Genomic DNA, 26,434 nt, shown 5'->3' with positions numbered 1-26,434 from the left:
TGAAAACTGCCACTGTAATGTGTTTAAAAATTTGGGCTGATAAACAAAACAAAACAAACAAACATCAACACTGCAAAAAGTATCTTGTCAAGAAAAATGATCTTGAATCTTGTCAATATATTTCCAATATTTCTCCTGTTGAGACTGTTGTAAGCTTCTTTTAAGATTATTTGACTTATCTCCAAACATTTTTCACTTGTTTTAAGTGATTTTATCAAGTAAAATTATCTCACTATTTCGGCAGAAATGTGCTAAACAAGCTAAATTATCTGCCAGTATAGTGAGATAATTTTACTTAATAAAATTACCTAAAACAAGTGAAAAACGTCTAGAAATAAGCTAGATAATCTTACAGTAAGTGCACAACCATCTCAAAATAAGAAATATTGGATATATCTACTAGAATTAAGATAATTTTACATGGCAAGATGCTATTTTTTGAAACAACAAAGTGTCACAGTTTAACACTAAACAAACAATTTGACTGACAATGAAAACAAGAAACTGATTAGTCAGCCGAGTGGAACTCTCTCACGGTTTCTTCAAGGAATTTTAGATAAACGATTTATTATTATTATTGGCACTCATTCCGGGTATCAGGCAAAGTTATGACACTGAAGATTAGAGCTGGGCGATATGGCCAAAAATGTTATCACGATAAACAAAATTCATATTGTTTGATATCAATACATATCGCGATAAATGTCAAAACATTATTTATTCCATGTTTGAAGGCTGATTTTTGCTCCTGGGTGGTTAATCGCCGTTTTAAACTATCCTTTATGGTCAGAACACGACAAACACTCACCAAACAGTGGAACATTTCACAGATCTGTCATGGGAGAGTGGGAGAAAGTGTCTGGAGAGCTGTTTTTACCAGCTGGAAAAGCACGGCTATTTTATAATAATCATAACTTAAGAAAGAAAACAGATTATTTTTAGCTGGTGCCGAGCGCTCGGCTACCCCGCTACAAATGACATCACAGTATTCAGACACCAGCTAGACGACTGGATTTCTCTATACTATCGTAGTAGTTTATGTGGTGAACCGCAAAATATCAACACCAGACAAACAGAGTCCTCCTTTTAGGTACGTTTAAACTGAAAGCGGTGCTTTTGTGTCGTGTTTGATCCACAGTATCATCAGTTCTCCGTGTTGTGTGAGTGACGGAGCTGCTTCAAGCTAGCCAGCTGCTAAAAACAGCTAGCCTGGAAAGATAACCTAGCGCTCTCCCGCTCTCCAATGCCTCACAGCTTCCTCAGTTTACTTTCGTTTAAATCAGAGCTGTAATTTACATGAACCAACTTCTTTCTTTCACTTTCGTTGCTTGGGAATGCACTAATACTTAAATATGACCGTCCGAGCTCTGTAACAGCGCTGTAGTTGTGAGGATTGTGATTTATCGCTGCTAAAGTTGTTAGGATGTTAGTAAAGAGGTGAGTTCGCTGTAGGACAGTATAGTTACACCACTGACCTCGTCACTCACACTCAGTCACAGGAGAGATCGCCGGCCGCTCCACTCAAACAGGGAATGTATAACTCGGCGTTTCAGCCGTTGCTAAAGACTCATCTTACTCGTGGCCCCCTCCCTCTCTAATCATGTAGAAAAACTCGGAAGTGCGCCCTACTCCTGGCGACAGCAGAGTAGTGTCGCTTTCCTTGCAATAGAAAACGCCACCAAGGCTTTCGCTGAACGTGGAAGTGTGAGAATGGTGTATTATATCGAACATTTATCGAACATGTCGTATCGCTCTATCGAGGAAAAGTTATATCGCGATAATTATCGTTATCGTTTTATCGCCCAGCCCTACTCAAGATCATCTCCGCTATCACTTGAAAACAAATCACATTTAATACGCAGAATACGGCAAAACAGCAGAAGCAGAAAGGAAAGTCCCTGCTAGCACTTCAACACCATCTGTAGACCAACATGATGAGAAAATAAGCAAACAGCAGCGCCAAAGTGCAAATATAACAAAAATTTATAGACCTTTTTGAATTGGAGGGCCAACTGTTCTATGTCGTTGAGGACGTTTGATTTTATGGCACAATCTGTAGCCTACATACTGAAATCATTTTAATAAGGTTATTTTACGTAACTTGTTTTTGTTTATTGTCAGCCGCAACAAGTTTTGTTTTAAAAAGTGTATTTTCTGTAACCTTGTAGTTTTTTCTGTTTAATATCGCTGCTCTCGGAACCAAACCTCGTATCTCCATTTTTGTTGTTTTTCGGTTTTTGATATCATTTGAAAATACCTCTTGCCCTTTATATTGTGCGTAAAATTCATGAAGAATCAACCAAAAGAAACGGCTCAAATTTACTTGGAAAAAAGTCTGGTTCCATTGACTTACATTAAAAGTAAATGTTGTATTTCTCGTTTCATAAAGTGCCATAAAGTGCCAGTTTTTAGTGGGTGACAGATCTGGACTGCAGGCAGGTCAGTTTAGCCCCCTCACTCTTTTACTACTAAGCCATGCTGTTGTAACACGTGCAGAATGTGGTTTTACATTGTCTTGCTGAAATAATCAAGGCCTTCCCTGAAAAAGACGTCGTCTGAATGGCAGCATATGTTTATATCATTCAGCATTAATAGTGCCTTCACAGATGTGCCAGTCACCCATGCCATGTGCACTAATGCCCCCCCCATACCATCACGGATGCTGGCTTTTAAACTGTGTGCTGATAACAAGCCTGATAGTCTTTAGCCCGGAGGACACAGTGTCCATGATTTCCAAAAAGAATTTCAAATTTTGATTCGGCAGACCACAGAACACTTTTCCACTTCGTCTCAGTCGAATTATAAGCATTTACTTGGAAAAAAGTCTGGTTCCATTGAATTACATTAAAAGTAAAGTATGTTTTTCCTTCTCCTTTGAAGTTACCATTTTAGAGATATGAGGTTTTGTTCTGACAGCAGCGACATATTCAAAAGCATAAATAAAATGGCAAATTGGAAAAAAAAATATTCTGGTGCATCATCAGTATGTAGTAGGCTGTTGAACAGCGTCCATTAATGTGACAGACCAACTCGCTACACATTTTGCAGCTTCGCATTACCTTAAAAACAAGACTGAGATGTAATGCAGTGTGAAGGTACCACAAACCAAGTACATTTGGTCAGGCTGAAGCTGTCAGACAGGATGAAGGTGGAGAGTTTTGATGAAGAACTCCTTCTGAATGGCTGTGGTCTCCTGCTTTGGGGGCTGGGGGTCCACTGTTAGTTTAGGAAGTTGTTCAGAGACCTCTTTGTGTGCTAATCGCATTTTAATGACAACGAACTTATCCTTGTGTTCACAAGCGAAGCCCAGTATAAACACACACTGAGGGGCAGCGTCTCGAAGCTGACAGAGGGAACGTCTCATTGGACTCTTTTAACCTGGGTCACGCCGATGGGTCAATGCTTCGGCCACACCAAAGTTCGAGGATTAGAGACCAAGCTCAAAGAAAGAGTTTGTACCAATTCAAAACCACAAATCTGCACCAATTTAAACTTTCCCCTACACCAGGGGTGTCCAAAGTCTGGCCCCAGGGCCAAATGCGGCCCACGGACAGATTTTAATTGGCCCTGGCTTCTGATTTACAGTGTATTATATATGGCCCGCCAGCCAGTACGTTGCAGTTCTCCCTTTCACCTGATGGTGGCAGCTGACCAGACCTGCAGCTTCATTTAGTGAATGACATTTAGTCAAGACTACAGACATAAAGCTCTAACTAAACACTGAAAACTGCCCATTTTGGTGAGATGGAGAACTTCTTATCAGAGCAAATTCAGCAGTTCAGTAAATATTAACCCTTTAAGGTCAAACAAAAACGTGTCTACACTTTGTTTATTTGATATGTAAAGAACATTACGTCACAAAACAAAACATTTCTAGAAGTTTATATTTATAAAAAATTATATTTATTTTTTGTTTATCTTGTCTCACAAATTATATATATTTTCAACAAATAAAAATAACTTGAATAGGAATATGATTAATACATTAGACATGATGTATTGTTACTCTTAAACAATTTAATTATTTATTATAAGTGCTTATCGATCCAAACTGCTCTGAATGAACAATCCAACAATAACAGAAGCCTCACGCATCTTTTATACAGTGATAGGAAACACAGAAGCTCACAGAAAGCTCAGATTCTATGCGCTAATATTTAAAAAATATCTTGAATCATTTGTGAATAATATGTCGGCCCTCAGGTATTTTAATACAGTACAATCTGGCCCTCTTTGAAAAAAAAATTGGACATCCCTGCCCTACACGGACAATTCTCATTGGTCAAGTACTGTCGCAGGGTTACTTGTCAGTCATCACCGACGTGATTACATCGCTGTATTGTCCAGCCCTGATTCAAACATATGCCACTGGCTGGTAAATTCAAATGGTACCACTCATTCTAATCACTGATATCAAACGATCTTAGAATAAAACCAGACCAGATCCGGCCTGATGCTCAGACTGGTGGTCAGTTTGCATTCTAATCCTCTTTCTCAACAGTGGAGAAGCACTGAAGCCGGTCAGAATGCACCAGCCGGCCAGCCAGAAAGCCCTGCTCTCTGCTGCTGCACTCATGCAGAAAACATTTCCAAAATGCGACACATTCACCCCTCCCCACACCTCCACTCCTCCCGGCCGTCTGCATGCCCCTGGAGGTTGGCTCTGACGTCAGAGGCTGAGTGCGGGCCGGCCGCCAGCCCTGTGGGCTCTTGATGGATGTGGTGGGTTCAGCGGAGCGGGCCGCCGAACAGCGCGGGCAGCACATAGTGCAAGCCAGGCCTTCTCAAACACCGCTAATGACCCGTACGGACCCAGCAGGCCCTTTCGTCCATGCTTTCACTAGCGCTCTTTCTCCACAGCACCCGCCCCCCCTCCATCCCATCCCCCCTTGCGGTTTCTCTTTGGCTCTGGTTACTCACACACACACACACAAACATACAGATTTTACTCGGAGAGGAAATGGTGTGCGTTTGCGCGCTCTGTCAAAGTTTCCCACGTAAGTGAAACGGCCTACATGTGGCTATATTCTTAATTATGAAACCGAAAGCAGTCGAGTATGATTCATCTCATTTATCCACAGTTTCGAGGAAGTTCTGTCCCTTTTGGCAGGCGGGGGGATGTGAGGTATATTTCAAATTCAAGTTTATCATTTTATTTTAATGAATCACGTAAGTGTACAGACATGTTCCAAGTCCAACGGATGTGGTGATGTCACTGTTTCTCCCTCTGCCAGCACCATTTCCCACAACCAGCCTGATTCCATTTGGAAATCATGCTCTGAAACCAAACAACACAGGCTGCGCAGTGTTTAAATCGATAGAAAATGTATATTTAATGGCCTCTACATTATAAAACTTTATGTGAAACACCAGGACAGATAAACGTCTTTAAAAAAACCATTATTCTCCCAAACGTCTATATTTAAATTTACAAGTATTGAAAACTAGTCTATAAAATCACTTTTACAGTCACCCTTTTACGAGGTGGGCACCGAACACCTCCAAAATCCAGCATGGCGTGGAAGCAAGTCGGCACAGGAGGACGTTTCTGATAATAGCAGAGCCTGTTAAAGCATGACGGTTGCTTCTGCAACAACGTACCTGCAGGCCGGCTGCTGTTCTTCCGTTTCAGCCATCTGTCCACTGTCTCCGCACTCACGCTCTCCAGCACAAACTCATCCAGCATCTGGGGGTGCAGGGAAAGGTAGGCCTTCACTTTCTCATCCGTCAGACCTGAGAGAGAGAGAGAGACCGTTATGAGTGCTGCTCTCACTCATACAAATGAAATCACAGCAGTGAATTAAAAAATATATACAGTATATTATTTCTGAGAAATAATGACTCAAGAAAAAGCAAGAAAAAAAAACACTAAAATGCAAAAGGTGGAATGTGTGAGCAACAACGTATCCGTCCTAATAAGTTCTTGGCTTGCATGTACACTTCAAGGTAAAAACTTTAAAGCGTGCGTATCATCGAAAACCAAATTTTCGTCTCTTTTTTCCCCTAAATAAAAGAGTCCGATGGAGCACGTAAACATTCACAAGTTCAAAAACGTATCATACATACACTCCACAGTCCATATAGTCCATGTATGGAAACTAAACGGCAAAAACAGCCCATTTTAAATTCATTGTTTGTCACCAGAACCAATTTATTTATATATCACTGCTGTCTGATCAAAACCTCGCATCCCCAAAATGGAAACTTTACAGGAGAATGAAAAAACTTACTTTACTTTTAATGTAAGTCAATGGAACTTTTTTCCAAGTCATTTTGGGGCCGTTTCTTTTGGTCCATTCATCATGAAATTCACACACAATGTAAAGGACAAATAATGTCAAAAACTGAAAAAACGACAAAAATGGAGATACAAGGTTTTGTCCCGACAGCAGCGATATACACATCTATTCAGCCCACAGCAGTTTAGCCACGCCCACTCAAACTGAAGTTATGAGGAGTGTTTCAGCTTTGAGTGCTTTTTAATTGCAGGACAGCCAATCAGATCAGACTTCATGTATCTTAAAGCGGTCTTAAAAGCACGGTAATGAAAACAGCTTGTTTAATTCTAAGGGATGTAGAAAGGTTGGAAAATGGTCATGTGAAAATGAATTACGACCATTTTTAGGTACACAGAACCACACAAATATTATAAGTGGACCTCTGGGAAAAATAAAATGCAAGACAAATGTAAGATATTCCCCTTAATTTGGTACAGAACATTTATGTGGAAGTTTGTCAAACTTTAAAAAAGTTCTTCAAAAATTTTTTCAAAGAACCATCCACTGAAATCATTCTTTAAGGAACAAAAAGTTCTTCAAAGTCATCTCTTAGAAAATCTGTTTTTGGTGCCTTTACTTTTAAGATCGTAAATATAAATGACTAAAATGTAACAAAATAGATTCTTCACTAATACACTTACATGTTAAAGTGTTATCGCACTCAGAAAAGTTACAATTCTCTTTTGGTCCTTAGATTAAAGACTTGATGACTAGTGAAAAGTGAGAGTCTTGTACTTCATCTCAAACAAATGAATAAACTTTGATTTCTTTGAAATAAAAATGTGTGTATAACTTTTAGTCCGACTGTAGCAGATTTCACACTAGGCAAAGCAAGGCAAGCAGCTCTGAATATACACATGTGGATGCCATCCGTATCTGGACCGGAGGCAGGGTTTATACAATCAAGTGAGAAGTTAAAGGGGAATTCCACCACTTTTTCAAAACGTCTGCATAATTCAGTGGTTGAGATGTATATAAAATCCTCCAAAGTGGTTTAGTGTGAATTGGATCATTGTAGAGAAACTCGCCGACTCTTTACAGTGGTGGTGATAGGAACCAGGGGTCACAACACAAAATACAGCAATTTTATTATCCAAAACCACCAGTGAACCTACATGTGCATTCTGAATTTTTTAGGTAAAGTTATTAAAGGTAAAATAGTGGTAAATTTGCAAAAGTGAGTTTTCTACAGGGAATATTTTGCCTTAGCACACGCAGGCTTTACAAAATTAAGCCAAACTGTATCTCAAAAGTATTATAAAACAATGTCTCAGGCATCAGGTAGCATATTTGTAAGTACTTCATGGAAGTTCTCTGCAAAACTGTTCACCACTGTGAACAGATCTGGCTCTAATTTCTCTAGAACAGAGCATTTCACTCCAAATCACTCTGAATTTTGTTTTGTTCACGTCTTTAATTTTCCAAAATGAGTGTAATTCCTCTTTAATAGAAGGGAAAACAGCAAAGTGCAAATGTACCATTGCAAGAAATGTCACTATAATATGGTGGAATCCATTAGTGGAAAGAGAGAAGTCAAGACGATGTATACATAACTTAAACTGGCTAAAATAACAAGCTAACCAAGCCTGCAAGTTCCCTGCAGTTCAACATCAGCCTGTTGCTCGGTGGTTCCCAAACCTCGTCCTGGAATACCCCCTGCCCTCTTCACTCAAACACAACTGACACAACTAATCAGCTAATAAACAAGCCCTTCCTGAGTTGAAGTGGGGGAGCTGGAGCACGGAAAACACTGAAATGTGCAGAGCAGGTGTATCAATCAAGCATCTTGAACTTCAGGACAACAACGAGCTGCACTGTTCAACATCTCATTCATCTGTGCCCACCTATCTTACCATTGGCTGAGAGACGTCTACATGGGTTTTGCAGCAAAAGTTGGTCTTTTTTTGCATTAATGTTTTCCAGTCTGTCAGCAGGATCCTCACTGAAACACACTGAAGTAGCTGCATTTTTGTCTGTTGGCACTGTAAGCAGTTCAGCTCTACTAGAGCGTACTAGCTAATGTACCAGTATACAGAATGATAGTCTGTCAACTGTGACTCAGCCCTCACTTACCGATTTACTCTATTTACAGCTACTCTACCTTATAATGACAGCAACTCCAGACTGTTTGATCGAATTAAACTCCACTACTATTGTATTTTCCTCCTGTTCTGTGATGAATTTCTGAGTGAAGCGCAGAATCAGGGAGGGCACCTTAGACAGCTGAGCATGTTCTCTCAGTGACAGGTGGGGGTGGTGGGAGGGGAGGCAACACTTGAGATTACTGGTTAATATTCTGCCTGTCCGCTGGTGCACAGTGACGTAATCAAAAACCAAATTAGTGTCTTTTAAATAATCTAACATGATGAATCGTGTTTAATATGACCAGGAACACAAACTAACGAGATGAAAAAGGGCACTTTTAATTCTGGGTTGACTTGAACAGGAACAAGTACTGAGAATTCTTGACTCAGTGAAAAGTTGAAGTATTAAGCTTCATAACATTCATTCACACTGGCCTAATTTTACTCGGAGACGAAGAACCTGAGCTGATATAGATGAAAAAAGGCCATTTTATTTCCTGATTTACAACTTTTAAATGAGGCCCATAACGAACTAATATGGGGAATAAAGATGACCAGAAAAATGCTCTCAGAAACTGTCAGGATGGCTGTATTTCGTCACATCCACTGTACTGAAAGTAACACAGAGCAATTATAAGGAAAAAAAAAAAACTACAGAATTACACTCAAAAGCTTAGTAACTTAAAAGTTTTCAGTTAAAAGTTTTAGTCAACCTTTAAGCTGGCCTTTTTTATAGATCGTTATCTGTATATTAAACACTGGCTGTGTTTACATGCAAAGATTTCTGCCAATCTGACTGAATTCTTTCCAATTATAGATTCAGACTGAGGTGTTTATATACACTCCACTCAACAGTCTGATTAAAACCTCCTTTAAATGCACACTACAAGTAATCAGATCCAAACTAATGTGCCTGCGTCAAGTACCACTTAGTGGAGATGTTACCATGGCAACGAGCATCACGTGAGTCCAGTCAGAGTGAGATGAGCAGCAGTATGTTTTCTGTTGGTGTTTTTAATTGGCTCTATAGTTTGTGTAAACCCACAGTCGTTCATTTGCTCATATACTCGTCTGAACAGCTTGTTATTGAGAGCATTTCAGCCCATCCTGCTAACTATTTTTAAGTCTTTTCAAGTTTGAAGTGTTAACTTCGTCTCCTCTGAAGACCAGTTTGTTCCGTTATGATGCATATGCGCACACGCAGAACGTACTTAAACTTTCCGATTGGGAATGTAATCAGATACAGGCGTTTACATGGCTATTATCTTCTATTTAACACATTATTTACAGGATTATCCACCTTGTTCAATCGATAGAAATTGTATTCAGAATAGCCTCAATCGGACTAGTCTATTCCAACTGAGGGGCAGACATGGACGACTGAGTTAACAGCTGGATTATTAATGGATTATCAGGCTGCATGTAAACGTGGCTACTGAAATATTAATGCACTGAACAAACTTTGTGCAGTTTTACACGAGTTGATCTCACGATAATGAGTGTGTTTACATGCACTTAACCACCTGCTAATCGCAGAAAATCAGATTTTGTCAGTAATCCATTCAAAGCGTTTACGTGCACTTGAGTAATCAGATAATGGAGAAACTCCAGGTCTACATGAGTCAGGCAGTAATCGGAAATCTGCTTTGCAGCCAGCAAATAAACGCATAGAAGAAGACGTGATATAAGCGTAATCCATCCATCCATCATCTAAACCGCTTATCCTTCTGGGTCGCGGTGGATATAAGCGTAACGTAAAACTTAAAAATCGTACCACAGCTTTTTTAAAAATATAGAGTCACTTTAAGCTACGATTTTTTGGGGTGACTGAAATATCGGGGATCCACACTAAATGATTAGGGATCACACACTACTCAACTTTTCAGCTGCTGCTGAACCAAACCGAACTCAATGAACTCACTGAACTCATGCCAACTCACGCGAACTCTCACGTTACTAGGAAACCCAAATAAACAAACGTGGAGCTGCTGCTGCTGTTTTCTCTGTGGTTTGCGCTGATGCAGTAAAGCAGCAGGTAAACATGTTTAAGGGCATTTCCGTCTTTCGCACTCTCTGTTTTTATTGGCTGTTGCAGGAACCTGTTCAGATTGAGTCGTTGATCAGTTTACACTAGATTACAGTCGGGTCTAAAAAAATCGAACGTTTGATAAACTCCGATTGGTCTGAAACGCGATCAGGAGGCTCTCCAACTGTCGACTCCGACTGACCCAAAAATCTGCAGACTAGAGCCAACCAGCACAGACTCGGCCAGACTAAGAATCAGGGCTAAAATCGGGGTAAAAGCCGTGTAGCGTAACCCCGGCTTTAGCTACAAACATGAACTTGAAGAAGATGAAGAATATTTAAATGACTGAAGCATGCAGTTGGATTCGGCTTCACTCCAAAAGTGTTCTGTTGCCCTCTCGTGGGAGCTGTGTTAAACGTTGCTTACCGTTTTCAGGACAGCGGACTCTTTTAGCACATGCACAGACTGAGAAAGCCGAAAGAAATCAGAGTAAGAGTTCACATGCACTGAGAAATCTGAGAGAAATACTGAGCCAAAATCCAGCCTCTTTATCAGATTTCTAGGCCTTAATCCAATCTAAGAAATCGGAGAACGCTGTTTACGTGACCACTTGAATAATCCGATAATTGCAGAAATCCGACAATGATCAGATTATTAAGCGAATGTAAAAGCACTCAACGTCGCATCGACTATTCTCTTCAGACTGGAACAGTTTTAGCGCTGCTCGCTAGGCTGTAGTGGTACACAGCCAATGAGTCCTTCCCCAACATGTAGGCTAGCTGAGTGTTTACTGTAGTGCGGCATCTCCAGGGAACAGGAAGCAGGAGGTCCCGCAGGAAGAAAGACGTACGACTCCATTGTGCTTAATAGGCAATTAAGTCCTTGAGCGCTTGCTAAGTGCTGCTGTTTATTGTCTTTGCTGTGGGTGCGGGCAGCCATTTGCTGAGCAGGAGCGCAGTTTTAATGCACTCGGTGGCGTCTGGGAGCCAGCACTGACGCGCATCCTCGCATGTGGCCAGTCTCGGTACAAGCCATCCTTTTTCTGTTAACAGCGTAATGTAGAGTAGCCACCATAATACATCGGCCGTATTGTGTTTCTCTACATCTATTTTTATTAGGACAAGCACGAGTTTGTTTTTGAGCACACGGAGGCAGCGCTAGTCAGGCTGTTGTGAAGTTAGCAGGGAGCTACGCTGCAGACAGACGACGCCATGTGAGTCATTGTACATATTGTTTGTGAGTGAAAAACACACTTTTACACAGCAGTAAAGCTTGTTGAATTGAAGAAGGGTAGAAACAGGTGAGAGGAAAAGACACAAAAACATCGGGTGACTACAGGCTTGTTGCTCAGAAAATGAAATAATATTTTAAGAGGCCATTTCTGCCCTCACTGAGTGAAATTAAGGGGTATTTATTTACAAATTGGCGCATTTTGCAAAATAAAATACCATTTTAACTTTATAGGGCCCATATTCTACATTACTGTATTCCTTTTTTCCCCACTGAGGTCCACTTACAATATTTGTGTGGTTTCATATATCAAAACCAGTCATAATTCATTTTTACATGACTATGGCCTCAATTAAAAGCAGCCTGGGTTGAAACGATCAGCATGAACGGGCAGAGCTGTAGGCTCAATAGGCGGATATATGGGAATGTGATGGTCTGTGTGACATCACAAAATGCCTGGACCAACAGAAATGTCCCAAAATTCAGTGACACTTTATTTTGGGTGGTTCATTTTAGATGAAACAAACACTCAACAGACTCTCAGTGACATGTCAAAAACATATGAGGGTTAGGATTTGGGTAAGGTTAAGGTTAGGGTTAGGATTAGGGCCAGGGTGAGGGTTAGGATTAGGATTAGGTTTTGGGTTGAGGTTGAGGTTAGGGTCAGGATCAGGTTTTGGGTTGAGGTTAAGGTTAGGGTTAGGATTAGGTCCAGGGTTAGGGGGTGGGTTTCTAAGTTGAGGTTAAGGTCAGGGTTAGGCTTAGGGCCAGGATGAGGGTTAGGTGTTGGGTAAGGTTGGTAAGGTTAGGTTTCGCGTAATGAAAGTAACATTATAACAACACATCTACTTAATGTAAGTAATGTATCAACAGAACATCTACAAGATATTTACTTCAGTGTATTCAGATGCTTCACTACTGCTACTGCACTGATATGTTGTTGATGTGTTACTGATAATCTGTTAAGAGTTTATTAATCATCTACAAAGGACCCCTCCAAATAAAGTGTTACTCATAATTCCTTTGAATAAAATCTCTTTGCATTAACTTACATTGAAAGAGACTGTATGAACTGGGAAAGTGGTCTTCAACAATGTTTACATGCTACATCCAATTTTTTCAAAAAAAAAAAGTCAGAAAAAAATCTGTTTTGAATGATACTGGCCCTTTAAGCAACACACAAGTTAAAAGATCAGCTATTTTAAAATATACGTATGCAATATGAAGAGAGGGACAATTCCAAAAAATACATAAATTGCACTACTATTGATTTACACTTGCCCTGTCAGGTCAAGATCAGAGGGTGATGCGTTATGCAGCATTGTAAATGGAAGGTAAGTGTCAGCTGTGCTTTACTACTAGTGTCATGTTCATTCACAGTTCACTCATTCATACTGAAACTGATTTATTACATTTACAGCAGTTTTAAGTGCAAAAAAAATTGTTTTAAAAGAACAAAAGTTGAACTTGGTGGATTTTTTTGGTTATTCTGAAGCTGTTGTAGCTTCATAGCAGACGCCTCTGCTTCTTAGAAGACAGTACAGTGTAAAAGTGGCTCGTCAGATTAAAAAAAAATATTTCATGTGGTAAAAAGTAAATGAACTAGTTTTATTCAGACTAAATAAATACTTTGAATGAAGATTTCTTTCCATTAAAAGTTTTTTTAAATGAATAAAACTAGTTCCATTTCTTGTTACTATATGCAGTATTTTTTTAGGTTGACCTCATGAGCCATTTTTTTACACTGTGCAGTAAAAGGACAGAAACAACACTAAAAAGCTGCTGAGAGGTATAAATTCTTCATTAACAGACAGACAGATGTGAATATTAATCTGAGGCCACTCTGAAGAGGTTTGTGTCTCCACTTTTTAGTCAGGCCTATTACATAACTCCATTCTGAGTCAGTGCAAAGTTTGCTGTAATGGAAGATTAGAGGTGGGAGGGGGTCAGAGGGAGGTGTAGGAACAAGAGGAGTTGGCCAGCCTCTTGGCCAAATTGGCTGACCTTAAAACATGGTAGTAACTCCCAATGGAAGAGGGTGGGCTTACTCCTGTTAAACTTGCCTGATTAAGATGCTTCTTTCTTGATTTTCAGAGTGAAAATAAGTTAATAAAACCACTGTAGGGATGAAACTTAAATGTGGCTTTTTTCTGCAAATTTCAGTGCACAGTCTTTTAGTTATTTGTGGAACTTAACATACTGGAAAAAAACAAAAGCAAAACTGTGCCATAAGTTTTGCAGAGAAGTGTGTTCTCTGTTTAGGATGTGTTACTTATTTTCACTGATAAAATCAACAAAACATTGACCGGGGTGCCCAAACTTTTGCATACGAGTGATACAAGCATAAAAATTTGGATAATTTAAGATTAGATCTCCATAATTTCAGTCTCTCAGTGTGTATCAGATGCACATTGCATTTTGGTTGTGTTAGAGATCATAGATAGTGGGTAATGACTCCCAAAGCACCTGTTTGTGTGGCTCCAGTTCATGTTTCACTTATGATAAATGCGATATTGAGCTGGTTTGTCTGCTTTAGCTTAGATCCACATGCTCTGTCCTGAATCCAGACTTTTTATTTCACTTTTCCATTTCAAAACATTTACATGATGAAAAGGTAAATATATGCCTCTCTGGGAAAGTGGAAGTAGTGGACCTTTAAAACTAATTTAACACACAAAGTTGGGCCTTAAGGAACGATTTCTACCTTTACATACTGAGCAAAAGTAAGAGACCACGCTTCATTCATTGAATTTACAGTCAAAACAGCTATTAAGTACAAGTTTTTCATATTTTCAGGAGAGATTACTAATGAGATTAGACATAAGATAACCCATTTGCATAAGAAAAGGAATTAGAGGAAAATACATGAAAAAACAGGAGTTTCCAAAACTGGCTACAGAGAAAATGTGGCTCCTAACAACCACCTGGAAGACCTGTTAGACACCAAAACTGCCCCCATCAGATAAACAGCACTTAAAGCTTTCATCTTTGAGAGAGAGGAGAAAATCAAGCTGCTTCAGATCTGAAAACATCCACAGGTGTTTCTGTCCATCCTCCCACTGTGAGAAGACGACTCAGCGCTGTGGGTCTGAAAGGATGTGTAGCTGATCAAGAAGAACCTCACTGAGAAAAGGAGACGGACAAAAAAAGACAAATTGCACTGGAACAGGTGCTTTTAACCTTGGCGTCGCGACGTGGTCCCAGGGGGGTTGTGGGAGTGGTGCTACAAAGACATATACCTTCTAAAATGGAGAAAATCATTTTGAGGAGTGCATGCAAGCTCTGCTTAATATCGCCACCTACAGGCCACAGAAGACAGGCTAACGTCGATTATGAATTTCTACTGTATGAGCTTGTTACTGAGGAGGGTCTTGACTGAACTAAAAGACTGACTGAGACATAAACTTAAGCATTTTTTCAGCGCAAGGCTAAAGATTTGTGGTTTGTGGTGAAGTGCTATCTAAGGACTGCAGGCCCAGTCATCCCATTCAGGGAGGAGACTTGCGAAACTCTAAACTCTAAAAGGGCCATATTAAAAAATCTTATCAAATCTGTGAGGCAACTGTGTTTTTATTTCATTTTTACTTAACATTTTGCCATGATCTGAACGGGCCACTGTTTATTCAAAATATGCCAAAACTGCATCAGCAAAATGGGCACTGAATACTTATTGAAAAATAATTCTAAATAAAAATAAATTGTTTTAGGTAGTTTTTTTAAACTGCTTATTTGCTTGAACTCGACACCAGGTATCTTTTCTTTTTGTGTAACTGCTGACCCATGGACTGTTGTTGGGGGAAAGGGGGGTCAGAACACACACTATGTTACAGTGCATGTTGGGGACTGTGCACTGTAAAAAGTGTCTCGTCAGATCCACCTAAAAGATACTTCATGTGGTAACAAGCTAATGAACTACTTTTATTCAACTCAAAAACTACAGAGATTGAAAGAATCGTTGATTCAAAGTATCTATTTAGGTTGAATAAAACTAGTCAATTTACTTGTTACAACATGAAGTATTTTAAGTAGATCTGACGAGCCACTTTTTACAGCGTAGTGCATCTCAGGGTGAAGCAGGTTAATAGGACCGTGTCACGAGCCTGACTTGGCCCGTGTGTTTGACACATGGGCTGTAATGTGCACACTAGTAAGTGTGGGGTGACCTGCGGGGGCTGGGGGGGAGGTAAAGGTGGGGGGTGACAAAAAATATTCACCCGCACCGTGAAAGAGGTTAAGAACCCCTGCACTAGACTGATGAGTGTAAATTTGTAGTTGGGATCATGAGGAGCAGAAAACCAACCAACTTCTGAGACTGAACTTTGGAGGAGTGGAAAAACACCCCTGCAGATTTCTTTGAAAAACAAAGCAAACAGAAAAGAATGGAAGCTGTAATGAAGTGAAAGAGTGGACACACTGAGCACTGAAGCTTCTGTATAATTTTCTGTTTCAGCTTTTTTCCTGATGCTGACAAACAAATAACTTGTGGCTGATTTAACTGTAAATCAGATAAATGAAGAGTCTGACTTGCACAGACTCTGTACACAGTTTACACAGTGTACCTGTACAGCGCCTTTTCCTGACAGTGCTGCAGTAGTGAGGGTTAAAGGCATTTGCGTTGCTCGATTTAATGTGCAAGTTTGAAGGCAATCACAGCTGGGAGGCATGTGTTGTACCCTGCAAACACACACACACACACACACACACACACACACACACACACACACACACACACAGACCAGGGGGCAGAGACTGTAAGGCCCAAGCTGCGTCTTTCGTCAGGACATTTGTGGAGCTCCACCATGCAGACGAGGGTAGCGAGGGGCTACAGACTGTTTTGGTGAACAACAACAAAAGCCAAACAGATGAGGACGGCAGAGGCTCCGCACTTTGAACAGTAAAGTCGAACCAGATGCGCCAAAGACATCTTCACTCGCAGCGTGGAGAGCGAGGCTTGGAAAAATAAGCAAAATATTCAACCCGGCTCTGCCTTGTAGTGCCGCTCCAGAGCCGATGCCTCGATAGGCTGCAGCGAGTGTGTGTGTGTTCTTTAGGTTCTTGCACACTCATACTGTGTGTGTGCGCGCGTGTGTTTAGGGGGGGTGACGCCGCCTGATGCTGTCCAGACACGAGACAGTGCTCTTCAGCAGCAGAGAGAGCCTCACGAGACTCCCCGAGCCAGTGCTGACGCACATGGGCAGAGTGCGCTGCTTAATAAATCAGAAACCGGAGGGGATGATGCAGAGACACACACAAAGGCAAAGCGAGAGCAGCGCGAAAAAGGAGACGCTCTCCTCCTTCGTCTTCATTAGAGAAGGGAAAAGACTGCGGATGCATTGATATGGAATTTCTGGGCTGATAAAAGCTGATATAACTGATTAACTAAAACATTAATTTTACTTAAAGGGCCATACAAAAGAAAACCAAATTTTCTTTCCTCTTTGGAAATAACATAAATGCAGTTTTAAAACATACAGTTCACTCTTTACACCCTTAAAAAGCAGGGTTCTTCAAGGATTCTTTAGTAAAGGCAATAGCTCTATCTAGAACCATGAGTTCTATATAGAACCAGGTCATGCTTAAGTGGTTCTTTGCATGGTGAAATGGTTCTCCATCGTAATAATGTGTTGTATATAGTTCTGTATAGAAAATGGTTATTTTTGGCACCGAAAAGGGTTCTGCTATTGTTACATTGTCACTTGTAATAATAAAAGAACCCTTTGATGCTATATAGAACAGTTTTTGAAAAAGTTCTATGTAGAACCATACACAATACCTTCTCTATCAGTCTGAAGAACTTTTTCAGAGAACCATTTAAGCATGACATGGTTCAATATAGAACTCATGGTTCTAAATAGAGCCATTGCCTTTACTAAAGAATCCTTGAAGAACCATCTTTAAGTGTGTAGGTCATACGGTTCTGTAAAAACAAGCCATTTTGAATCTTTGTGATGTCACACAAATCACCACATTTAAATATATCTGCCTATTCAGCTTACAGCAGTTTAGCTCCGCCCATTTCCACTGAAGATATAAGGAGTGTTTCAGCCTGGACTGCTTTTTGAATGAGGCAAAATACAGGACAGCCAATCAGGTCATTTACATATCACGTATATACATATATTACATTTCACAGGTCTTAAAGGCACAGTAACAAAAATAGCCCGTTTAATTCTAAGACAGAGGCTGGAAAATGGATCTTTGTATGATGATGGACTCCCTATGATGGAAGTGTTGCATAAGGTTTGTTAAAGAACCTTTTAAAATGGTTCTATATAATTGAGGATTCGTTTAAAATCATATAAGAAAATGACACAGAACAAATTAAAAAGATAAACACCAAAAAGACTTAGAATATTAATTAAACACCGAGTCAAAGAGACACGATTTTAAACGTTCCTTAAAAGTGAGCTCGGAGCCTGACTGTCTAATAAAAGGTGGAACTGAGCTCCACAGTTTAGAAGCAGAATAACAGAAGGAGTCTCTCTCCTGTGTTTTACTGAATGTGTTTGTAGAAGGTCAGTGTCTGCAGATCTAAGATCACGTGCTGGAACATAAACAGACAGACACTCTGCAAGATAAGAGGGAATTTAGAGCCTTAAAAACAAGCAGCAGAACTTTAAAATATATCCTAGAAGATACAGGCAGCCAGTGCAGTTTCTAAAGGGAAGTTATATGAATTCTCGGTGTTGTTTTTGTTGGGATCCGTGCTGATGCGTTTTGTACGAGTTGTACAGTGTGTGGGGCCAGAAGAGAACAGAGGGAAGAGGAGAGATGAGGACTGAATCTCTTATGCTAACTCATAGGTTTATTTTATCTATCTGCATATATGGACACCTTACTGTACATCTTGCACTTCTGCACACCTTATCACACATCTTGCACATCTGGACACTCCACACCTAGACACTTCATTTCAGTACCAGTATAAGCAAATATTTATTCAGTATTGTCATTATAAGCAGTTACCTGCACCTCCTCGTACAGTCACTATTGCACTGCCTTTTTATCTCAGGAGAGATCTTACTGCATATTTTTGTATATTTCTAGTTGTATATATGCCTGTAGATCGCTTTTTTGTATACATTCCTCTTTTCATATTGTATCACCCTTATTATTATAACTGTCTTCTGTGACCTGTGTTATGTGACGGCTACTGGCTGCTAAATCTCTTTCGGGATCAATAAAGTGTCTGTCTGCCTGTCTGTCTGCCTCTCTGTCTGCCTGTCTGTCTGCCTGTCTGTCTGCCTGTCTGTCTACCTGTCTGTCTGCCTGTCTGTCTGCCTGTCTGTCTGCCTGTCTGTCTGAGGACGTATTGTTTTCTTGGGAAGCCCTTTGAAAAAGAGCATTAAAGTAATCAACTCTGCTTGTAACAAATGCATGAACAAGTTTCTCTGTGTTGCTCTGGGATACAGCACTATTGTTCTACTATTGTCATTAATTGTGCTTCAATTAAAAACAGCTCATTTTAAATTTTAGCAGCTTTGAAGAAAAATAATCAGATCGGTGTCGGCAGATACTCACGGTTTGAACATCGGCATTGGAAAAGAAAATGTGTTACTGCACAATCTCTAATGTTAACATCACACAGACAGCCAGCCGATCACTGCAGATTCTGTGAGAAAGTAAATTTTATCATACCTGACAATTAATATAAATATTTACATTTAAGTGTATCCGGTGTCCCTTACAACAGTAGAGAGTGGAACATTAGGAGTCTTGTCCAGTCTTGTGTGGAGTGGTGGTGTTAGCCAGCGTGCTACCCAATACTGTGGGTTTAGCCTGATGACGATCAATTGAGTTACCGCAGTAACAGCCCCCAGTGACGAATTTAAAAAAATGTATTCATTTATTTTAAGCAAACCCCAGCATGACAGCAGGGATCCCACACACACATAACTGAACTTTTTATGAAATTTAATATCTTAGGTGATGTCACATCCTACATTAACACCACATTTATTATGCTGACATAGACAAAACTGTTCTGTAAATCTGGCTGTGCTGGTTAAAACACACTCTGTCTGTATAAAAAGCTGCCTTTGTGGTACGGTGTACGTTTCAGGACATCCTCACACCACAGCATCAGGTTTCACATATCCGACAACAAAACCGCTTCAGGTTTCATAAAATCTCACGAGTAAAAACACGTCTCAGCTCTCGTACATCAGGTGAAACAGTCCATTTCTAATGGCTTCAGACGAAACGACTTCGGCGAAGTCGGCTAAGCTAAGCGGCCACAAACCGTGGTTACTGTGGTTATTTTCCACACAGCACAGGCCTACATGAGCGTTTGGGTTGTAATTTCAACAATGGACCGATAGTTACTCATTTTTCATTATTCATGTTTCAACTTTTACGCAAATGAAAAAACCCACATTACTTGTCAGCTAAGTGAAGTGAAACAGTGGAAGTCTAAAGCCCTATTAGAACAGGATTAGTTTTCCATAGGGAGGTGGGATAGTGCCAGTTTACCTTAGGACATCTGTAACATTTATGAGCCATTCGCACAGGATAAGAAATCTCGGTCTAAATGGCAGAGATGGGAGTGGCTACTTAATTTACACACCGCTTTCCCTCCCAGAATAGAAAAGATGTTCCAACATTTAATTTAGCCATTATTTCGTTTACCTCACTGTCTTAAGTGAATACAGTGCGTCATTAGCATTGCCATTAGCTTGGGAATTCACAACAAACCAACTTCACCTCACAAAATGAAAGTTTTTTCTGTAATTTTACCTGTTCTGAGTTGTACAAGTGAGAAATGACAGTAACGTTACATATCAGCTTGATTTTAGCCACAGAGAACAAAGAGGCTGAAGTCGGCTTCCTATTCGGCAGCTTGTTATTCTAATTTTCCCGTTCCACCTTAAATGGAACAGCAGCTACATTCTGGCACCTCAGGCGTTACAATAATAACTGCACCATTTAAGGTGGAACGGGAAAATTCGAACAAGAAGCTGGCCAATAAGAAGCTGACTTCAGCTTCATCAGGGAACACAAGCAAGCGCTTCTTCGACTTTCTCCATACTTAAACTCCCTTGAGACACAATATAATAGCGTTTTACCGACACAGGATTAATATAACCTGAGTTTTTTTGATGGCATGTCAAACTATACCTGCCTGAATAGGGCTTAATGACCCAGGTGCTTGTCACCCAGGTGCACACTTAACGGGAGTTCCACTGATTTTTCATCACTTTTGCAGAATTACTTTATTACGATGTAAACAAAAGCATTCAGAGGGAATTGATGTGAAACGCTCTGTTCTAGAGAAACTTATTAAGTTAGAACTGTTCACAGCGGTGGTGATAGGAACCAGACGTCTGAGGAATTTAAGGACTTTAAAACTTGCTCTCATAAAGCTGTTACATAAAATGGTTATGATTGCATTGTCTGATCTTTGAGACATTGTTTTATGATAGTGTTTGGCCATGATGCCATTCACGGTAGAGTACATGCAGGGCATTCTGAGGTAAAATAGTATTCAAAGACATTATATATAAACACTATTTATAAAATAACACATGTAAAAAAAAAATGGTGCAATTCCCCTTTAAGCTTTTTCTTTGGTCAGTTTTTGATTAAACCCAACAAAGCATCTCTGCGTTTTCCATCCTATCCCCCCGACCAGGCCTTGGGCTTCAACGTTTCAGCACTTCCTCCTGACGACTCCAGCCTCTGTCCCCTTTTAGGCCACATGGTAAAAAACTAGGGCAACTAGCTCCAACCTTTCTATGAGTTTGCAGCTCAACCCCAGAGTCCTTCAGAGTTCAGGCAGCGTTTCTGCCTTTGTTCTTTGTATTTTAGTAAGAAAAATAGCTCAAAGAATATATTAGCGGTCAAATCACATGTAACATCATCAAAGCTCCCTGGTGCATCACATGACGACAGAGATCACAACACGAGCCAAGGCCCTTCACTGCTTTTCTTTCTGCATTCCCCCTGTTCCCACTTCAGCCCTGCTATTTTTACCAGCACACAAATACACAGAACAAAGCATAGCAAGTACAATGTCCAGCCTAAGACAGTGTCCTGTAAGAAGTCCACAAATAACAGACGCGTACATTACTGTTCGGAATCAGCTGCTGTGTTTATATTTTCATGCAGGAAATAACTGATCACAACTTCTTCAAACTGGAAGCATAAACAGTGGGGTGTTACATTGTGCACATTAAAGGAATAATCTAATTTACACAACTTTTCCTTTACCCCAAAATGTAGTCAATCAGCAAAAACGATAAAATGTGATAAAGTTGATCATTAAAATATTTGCACTAGCACTTTTACCTGTTTTTAATAAAGTATGTACTTCTGTGCATCGTTTTTATCAGACTCTGCAAATTAGGGTTGCCAGATTGGGCAGGATCCCCCAGAATAGCATTTATGCTACTTGCTGAAAATAACTGTTTATCAGTGACATTGTTTTTCCACTACCTTGTAATATTTCTTATTTTAAGTTATCAACAAATATTAATAATAATAATAATAATAATAATAATAATATACCCACTATTACTACTTATCACTGTACTTATTTAGTCACTTTGGTGAAACATTCAAGTAAGCTTTCCTTATTCTAAAAGAATATTTGAATATTCGAGATAATATTCATAGAATATTAAAAAAGAAATTATTCGACAGTTGCTGCCGTAGCATCATTCAAATGTTTCTTTACCAATGGTAATACTAATGACTTTGAAACAGACTGATAAACATACATTTTTTTAAAATATGTTTTTAAATTACAAACTGAAAGTGGGCGTAGCTTAAAACAGAAATGTGTTACTGGAAGTGAGTATATTTACAGACCACAACAGACTGAAGGCACTAATGTTAAAAACGTGGATAAACAGCCAATCAGCACATTTTAAAAGAAGCATGCTTATTGGTTCACTGACACTGATGTAATCAGTCTTATAGGTGTTGAAATTTAGTACCGAATGACGTGGGATTTATTCATGCTCAGTAATACTGAAGTAATTATGTACTGAATTTAGAGAGCAGAGATTTCTGTCAACAACAAAAAAATTCAGGCGAGATTTTCATTACTTTATGAGCTGTATTAGCCTCTAACTCTGACACTGAGCATGTTTTTCACCGATCGATTGCGTTTGGGGTACGGGGAAAATTGTGGAAATTAGATTTTTCAGTGAACTATTCCTTTAATATTCAGCTTTAGGTGATAAAGAGGATGTGAGGGACAATTTGCTATTAACTGAATGCAGATTTTATGACAAAAAATATGCTGAAAAAATTTTAATGGTTTACAGTTACATTAAAAACAATTCTTAACTTATGCACTAAAAACTATTTGCAGTTCGTGTGTGTTTATGTGTGTGTTTATATTTATAAACTGAAAAACTGCTCGTTTAATTTTGTTCTTTTGGTAGTTGGGCTTAACCAAAAGACAAAGAAAAATTGTCAGCCTCTCTCTTTGAATCATTTGTATCATTTTTGTGGGCAATAAAAAAACAATACATGTTTCATTGTGAAATTTGTATATAATTATACCGCGAGTAAATAGTGTAAATGAAAAAAACAAAGTGGTCAGCTCTTTGTTCGAAACCACCTCCATGGCCAAGATTGCACCATGACACAAATCTCCACCACAATGGTCACTCCTGTGTCTCTGCCACATGCAGCCATGCCACAGGCCTCTCCAGACATGCTCCTATTATTTATTCATCCTCTAAGCAGACGCACTCGTCCTGGGAAGCTTGCCGTTTTCACACTCGCTGTCGTGTGGCGTCCCACTGACAGATCTGGACGGGAGGGAGGAGAGAGCGATCACGGGAAAGCCTGGACTCACACGACGGCTTCAAAGGAACGGCCAAGTGCTTTACAGCCTGCAAGCTGCGCTTTTCGGGAATGTACTGGCCATTCGCTGTTGTAATGTCCTCACTAGAAACACACCCTGAGGCTGCACAAGCACTTCCTGTTCAGAACAGAAGGGCAGGACAAGACCTCCTCTTAGTCTTTTATGTAAATCGTGGGGAAAGCTCCATGCTAACTTCACAGAACTTGGAGAATGTGCTGCATGACAAATTAGCAGATTACAGTCCTGCACCGCATTTAACGTTCTGCTGTTAAAGGACTATTTCCATCACCATTTGATGGCTAGTGTAATTGAAAGTTACACATTACTGGATAAATATCAGAGACTACTCTTCATTTGCATAATTTACAGCCAATACAGAATTAAAGGACAGATTTAAAGGAAAATTACACAGAAACCTCAACAACTAAATATCATTTTTCAGTATTGTGTATTTACTCTTTACCTTAATTACAGCTTTATCAAGGAAATCTGCAGAGATATTTTTCACCCTACCCCTTGTTTTCGAGTGTCCCCTCACCCCTTAGAACTGAGTTACTAGGGGTAGTGGTTGAAATCTTCCCTACGAAATGGGACCCTCGAATAACAAGAACATTACTTTATTAAAAGCTACTAGCGCTGCTCTGTAGGCGACCCTGCCAGTCTGCAGTGACAGCAGAGGAGGGTAAAGTTCAGCTCCTCCCTTTAGTTACATTTAGGGCATCATATGCCTTTAAAGTGTGATGATTATCTATTATCGCCAACCTTTAATTCTTCAGTGATATGAAGCTGAAGTCAGCTATTCGCCAGCTTCTCATTTGAATTTTTCCATTCCACCTTAAATGGAGCAGCAGCTAAATTCTGGCACTTCAGGCTTCAGTACTGCTGGACTATTTAAGGTGGAACAGGAAAATTAGCCAGCTAGACAGAGACAGCAGCATACTATTAGTGATTTTCATGCTTGTTATGACGAAAAGGGCCATAATACATTGAAACTATACATTAAACTAAGATAAAACAGTGGTTATCATAATTTTTAGCAGAGAAAATTCTCACGTTTGTGGGTTTCTTTGGTCGCTTGTGCTGCCATCTTGCCAGTTTTTCTTTGTTCTCATAACACTCTGTTTGGAGTCTCTGAAAAACCTCCATTTGGAGGGCTAAGTAACCATAACAGTTCACCCTATCCCTCTATGTCAATAAAAATCGGGACACCCAACCCCTAGACGTACACATGCAAAACGGAGGGCTAAGGGCGAAGTGGGAGGGGGTTAAATGGGATCGGGCCTTTAAAAGTTGGTTGAACTTTCTGCTTCTCACAGTCCAAAGTAATCTCAATAACAGATTTAGACTCATTAATTTCTAAAACCTAACTCTGAAAATTACTTTTGTCTATTTTCTCGACAGCTACACATCCTTTCAGACCCATAGCGCTGAGTCGTCTTCTCACAGTGGAAGGATGGACAGAAATGGATGTTTTCAGATCTGAAGCAGCTTGATTTTCTCCTCTCTCTCAGAGATGAAAGCTTAAAGTGCTGTTTATCTGATGGGGGTAGTTTTGATGTCCCCTCAGAAAAATCTCAAAAGAATGAACAATTGTGCTTAATGGCTACTTTTACTGTAAATTAAATAAATGAAGGGTGGTCTCTGACTTTTGCACTGTGTGGGTAATGTGTTATGTGTTAGGTCTCATCAATGTATTATGACATTTAAAACTACAGGCATTAAAAATAAGCATTCCACAGCTTTACATTGAACTATAATGGCATTAGGGCTCCACCGAATACAAGGTACTACACCTCGAGCACTCTATCCCACTTAAATTTCAATAAATAAACACATCAATGAATAAATAAACACACCTTTTTTCCACCAGACATTACTGACACACAGTTATCCGAGCTCTGTCGTCACCACAGCCTCGCTCTTTTCTCAGAGGAAGTCAGGCTCTGGGGATGAGCCGGATCTCATGAGCTTTCTTCAGATCCTTCCTAAACTGCACGGCCCTGACTGGTGCGGTCCTTACTGGTCAGCTCAGTTCTACATTGACTTCTGCTGGACAACCCTTTTCCAGAAATTCATCTTTCTATCACAGATGGTGCCGACATGCGCATCACTTAAATCTACTAAGAAGCTCCTGGCTTCATGAAGCTCTCTTCCTCCATTATGACCAGCCTAAACTGCAGGAATGTATCTTCTATGATTTGTTCTTCACAAAAATATTTGGACATGGAGCTCGTCTTGTTTGGCCAAAAGGGCCCAGTTGTTTAACCACTCTTGCTTCACAGCAGTGCTCCACATTTTTACAACGGGCACAACCTCCACCTCCTCTTGTCTGCTGGGCAAGAGTTTTTGTAATTAAGTGATATTACCCATCATCTATCAGCTTCAGTCTGAAAGGTTTTAGAGGTCTGAAACAAGCATTCGCCAGGTGTTCTTAGATGTGAGCAATGAAGGTAATGTTTTATGTTTTTAGTCTTATACAAAAGTCTGAACACCTCTGGTCAAAGTACTTGTTTTGTTGAACGTCTATGAGAAAATAGACACTTTTCACATTTTTCTGCCAATTTTAGTGCACAATTTATTTGCTGACTTATTCATATAGGGGAAAACAGTTATAAAATATAACGTGCTATAGCTTTTGCACAGGCCATATTTTATATTTTATTTTTTCCAATATATTAAATTCAGTAAATAAACCGTAATTGTGCATTAAAATGTGCAGTTCTCTGAACACTATTAGAAATAAAGGTGCTGTGCAGGTACATTTTTTGCTCATCAAGGTACAATGTAAATGTACCGTCAGCGGTGCAACGGTGGTTTTAAGGTCCAATTATGCACCTTAAATAAGTTTTTCCAGGTGAAAAGTTCGTATTTGTATATTTTCATAACCGAATGTTTTAAAACAGAACAGTAAAATAAAAGCCTGGAGACGAGACGGGGTGTGTGGAGTCAGTACAGCTTAGAGAATATCATTTCAGTGGATTATGGTTCAGTTATGTTC

General features: G+C 39.8%; 1 protein-coding gene across 4 annotated transcripts in view; it reads right to left on the bottom strand.

Moving 5' to 3' along the window:
- The window catches only part of pde10a (phosphodiesterase 10A), a 188,394-nt gene that overhangs the window by 68,950 nt on the left and 93,010 nt on the right, over positions 1-26,434 (bottom strand). For all 4 annotated transcript variants that reach the window (XM_036573720.1, XM_036573722.1, XM_036573721.1 and 1 more), the window contains exon 2: positions 5,602-5,733. In XM_036573720.1, coding sequence (XP_036429613.1) covers positions 5,602-5,733 — 132 coding nt within the window. The remainder of the gene's footprint in view (positions 1-5,601; positions 5,734-26,434) is intronic.

The sequence above is a fragment of the Colossoma macropomum genome, unplaced genomic scaffold, assembly GCF_904425465.1.
Source record: "Colossoma macropomum unplaced genomic scaffold, Colossoma_macropomum, whole genome shotgun sequence".
NCBI lineage: Eukaryota > Metazoa > Chordata > Actinopteri > Characiformes > Serrasalmidae > Colossoma > Colossoma macropomum.
The sequence above is the reverse complement of the archived record's forward strand: the minus strand, read 5'-3'. Positions and strand labels throughout refer to the sequence as shown.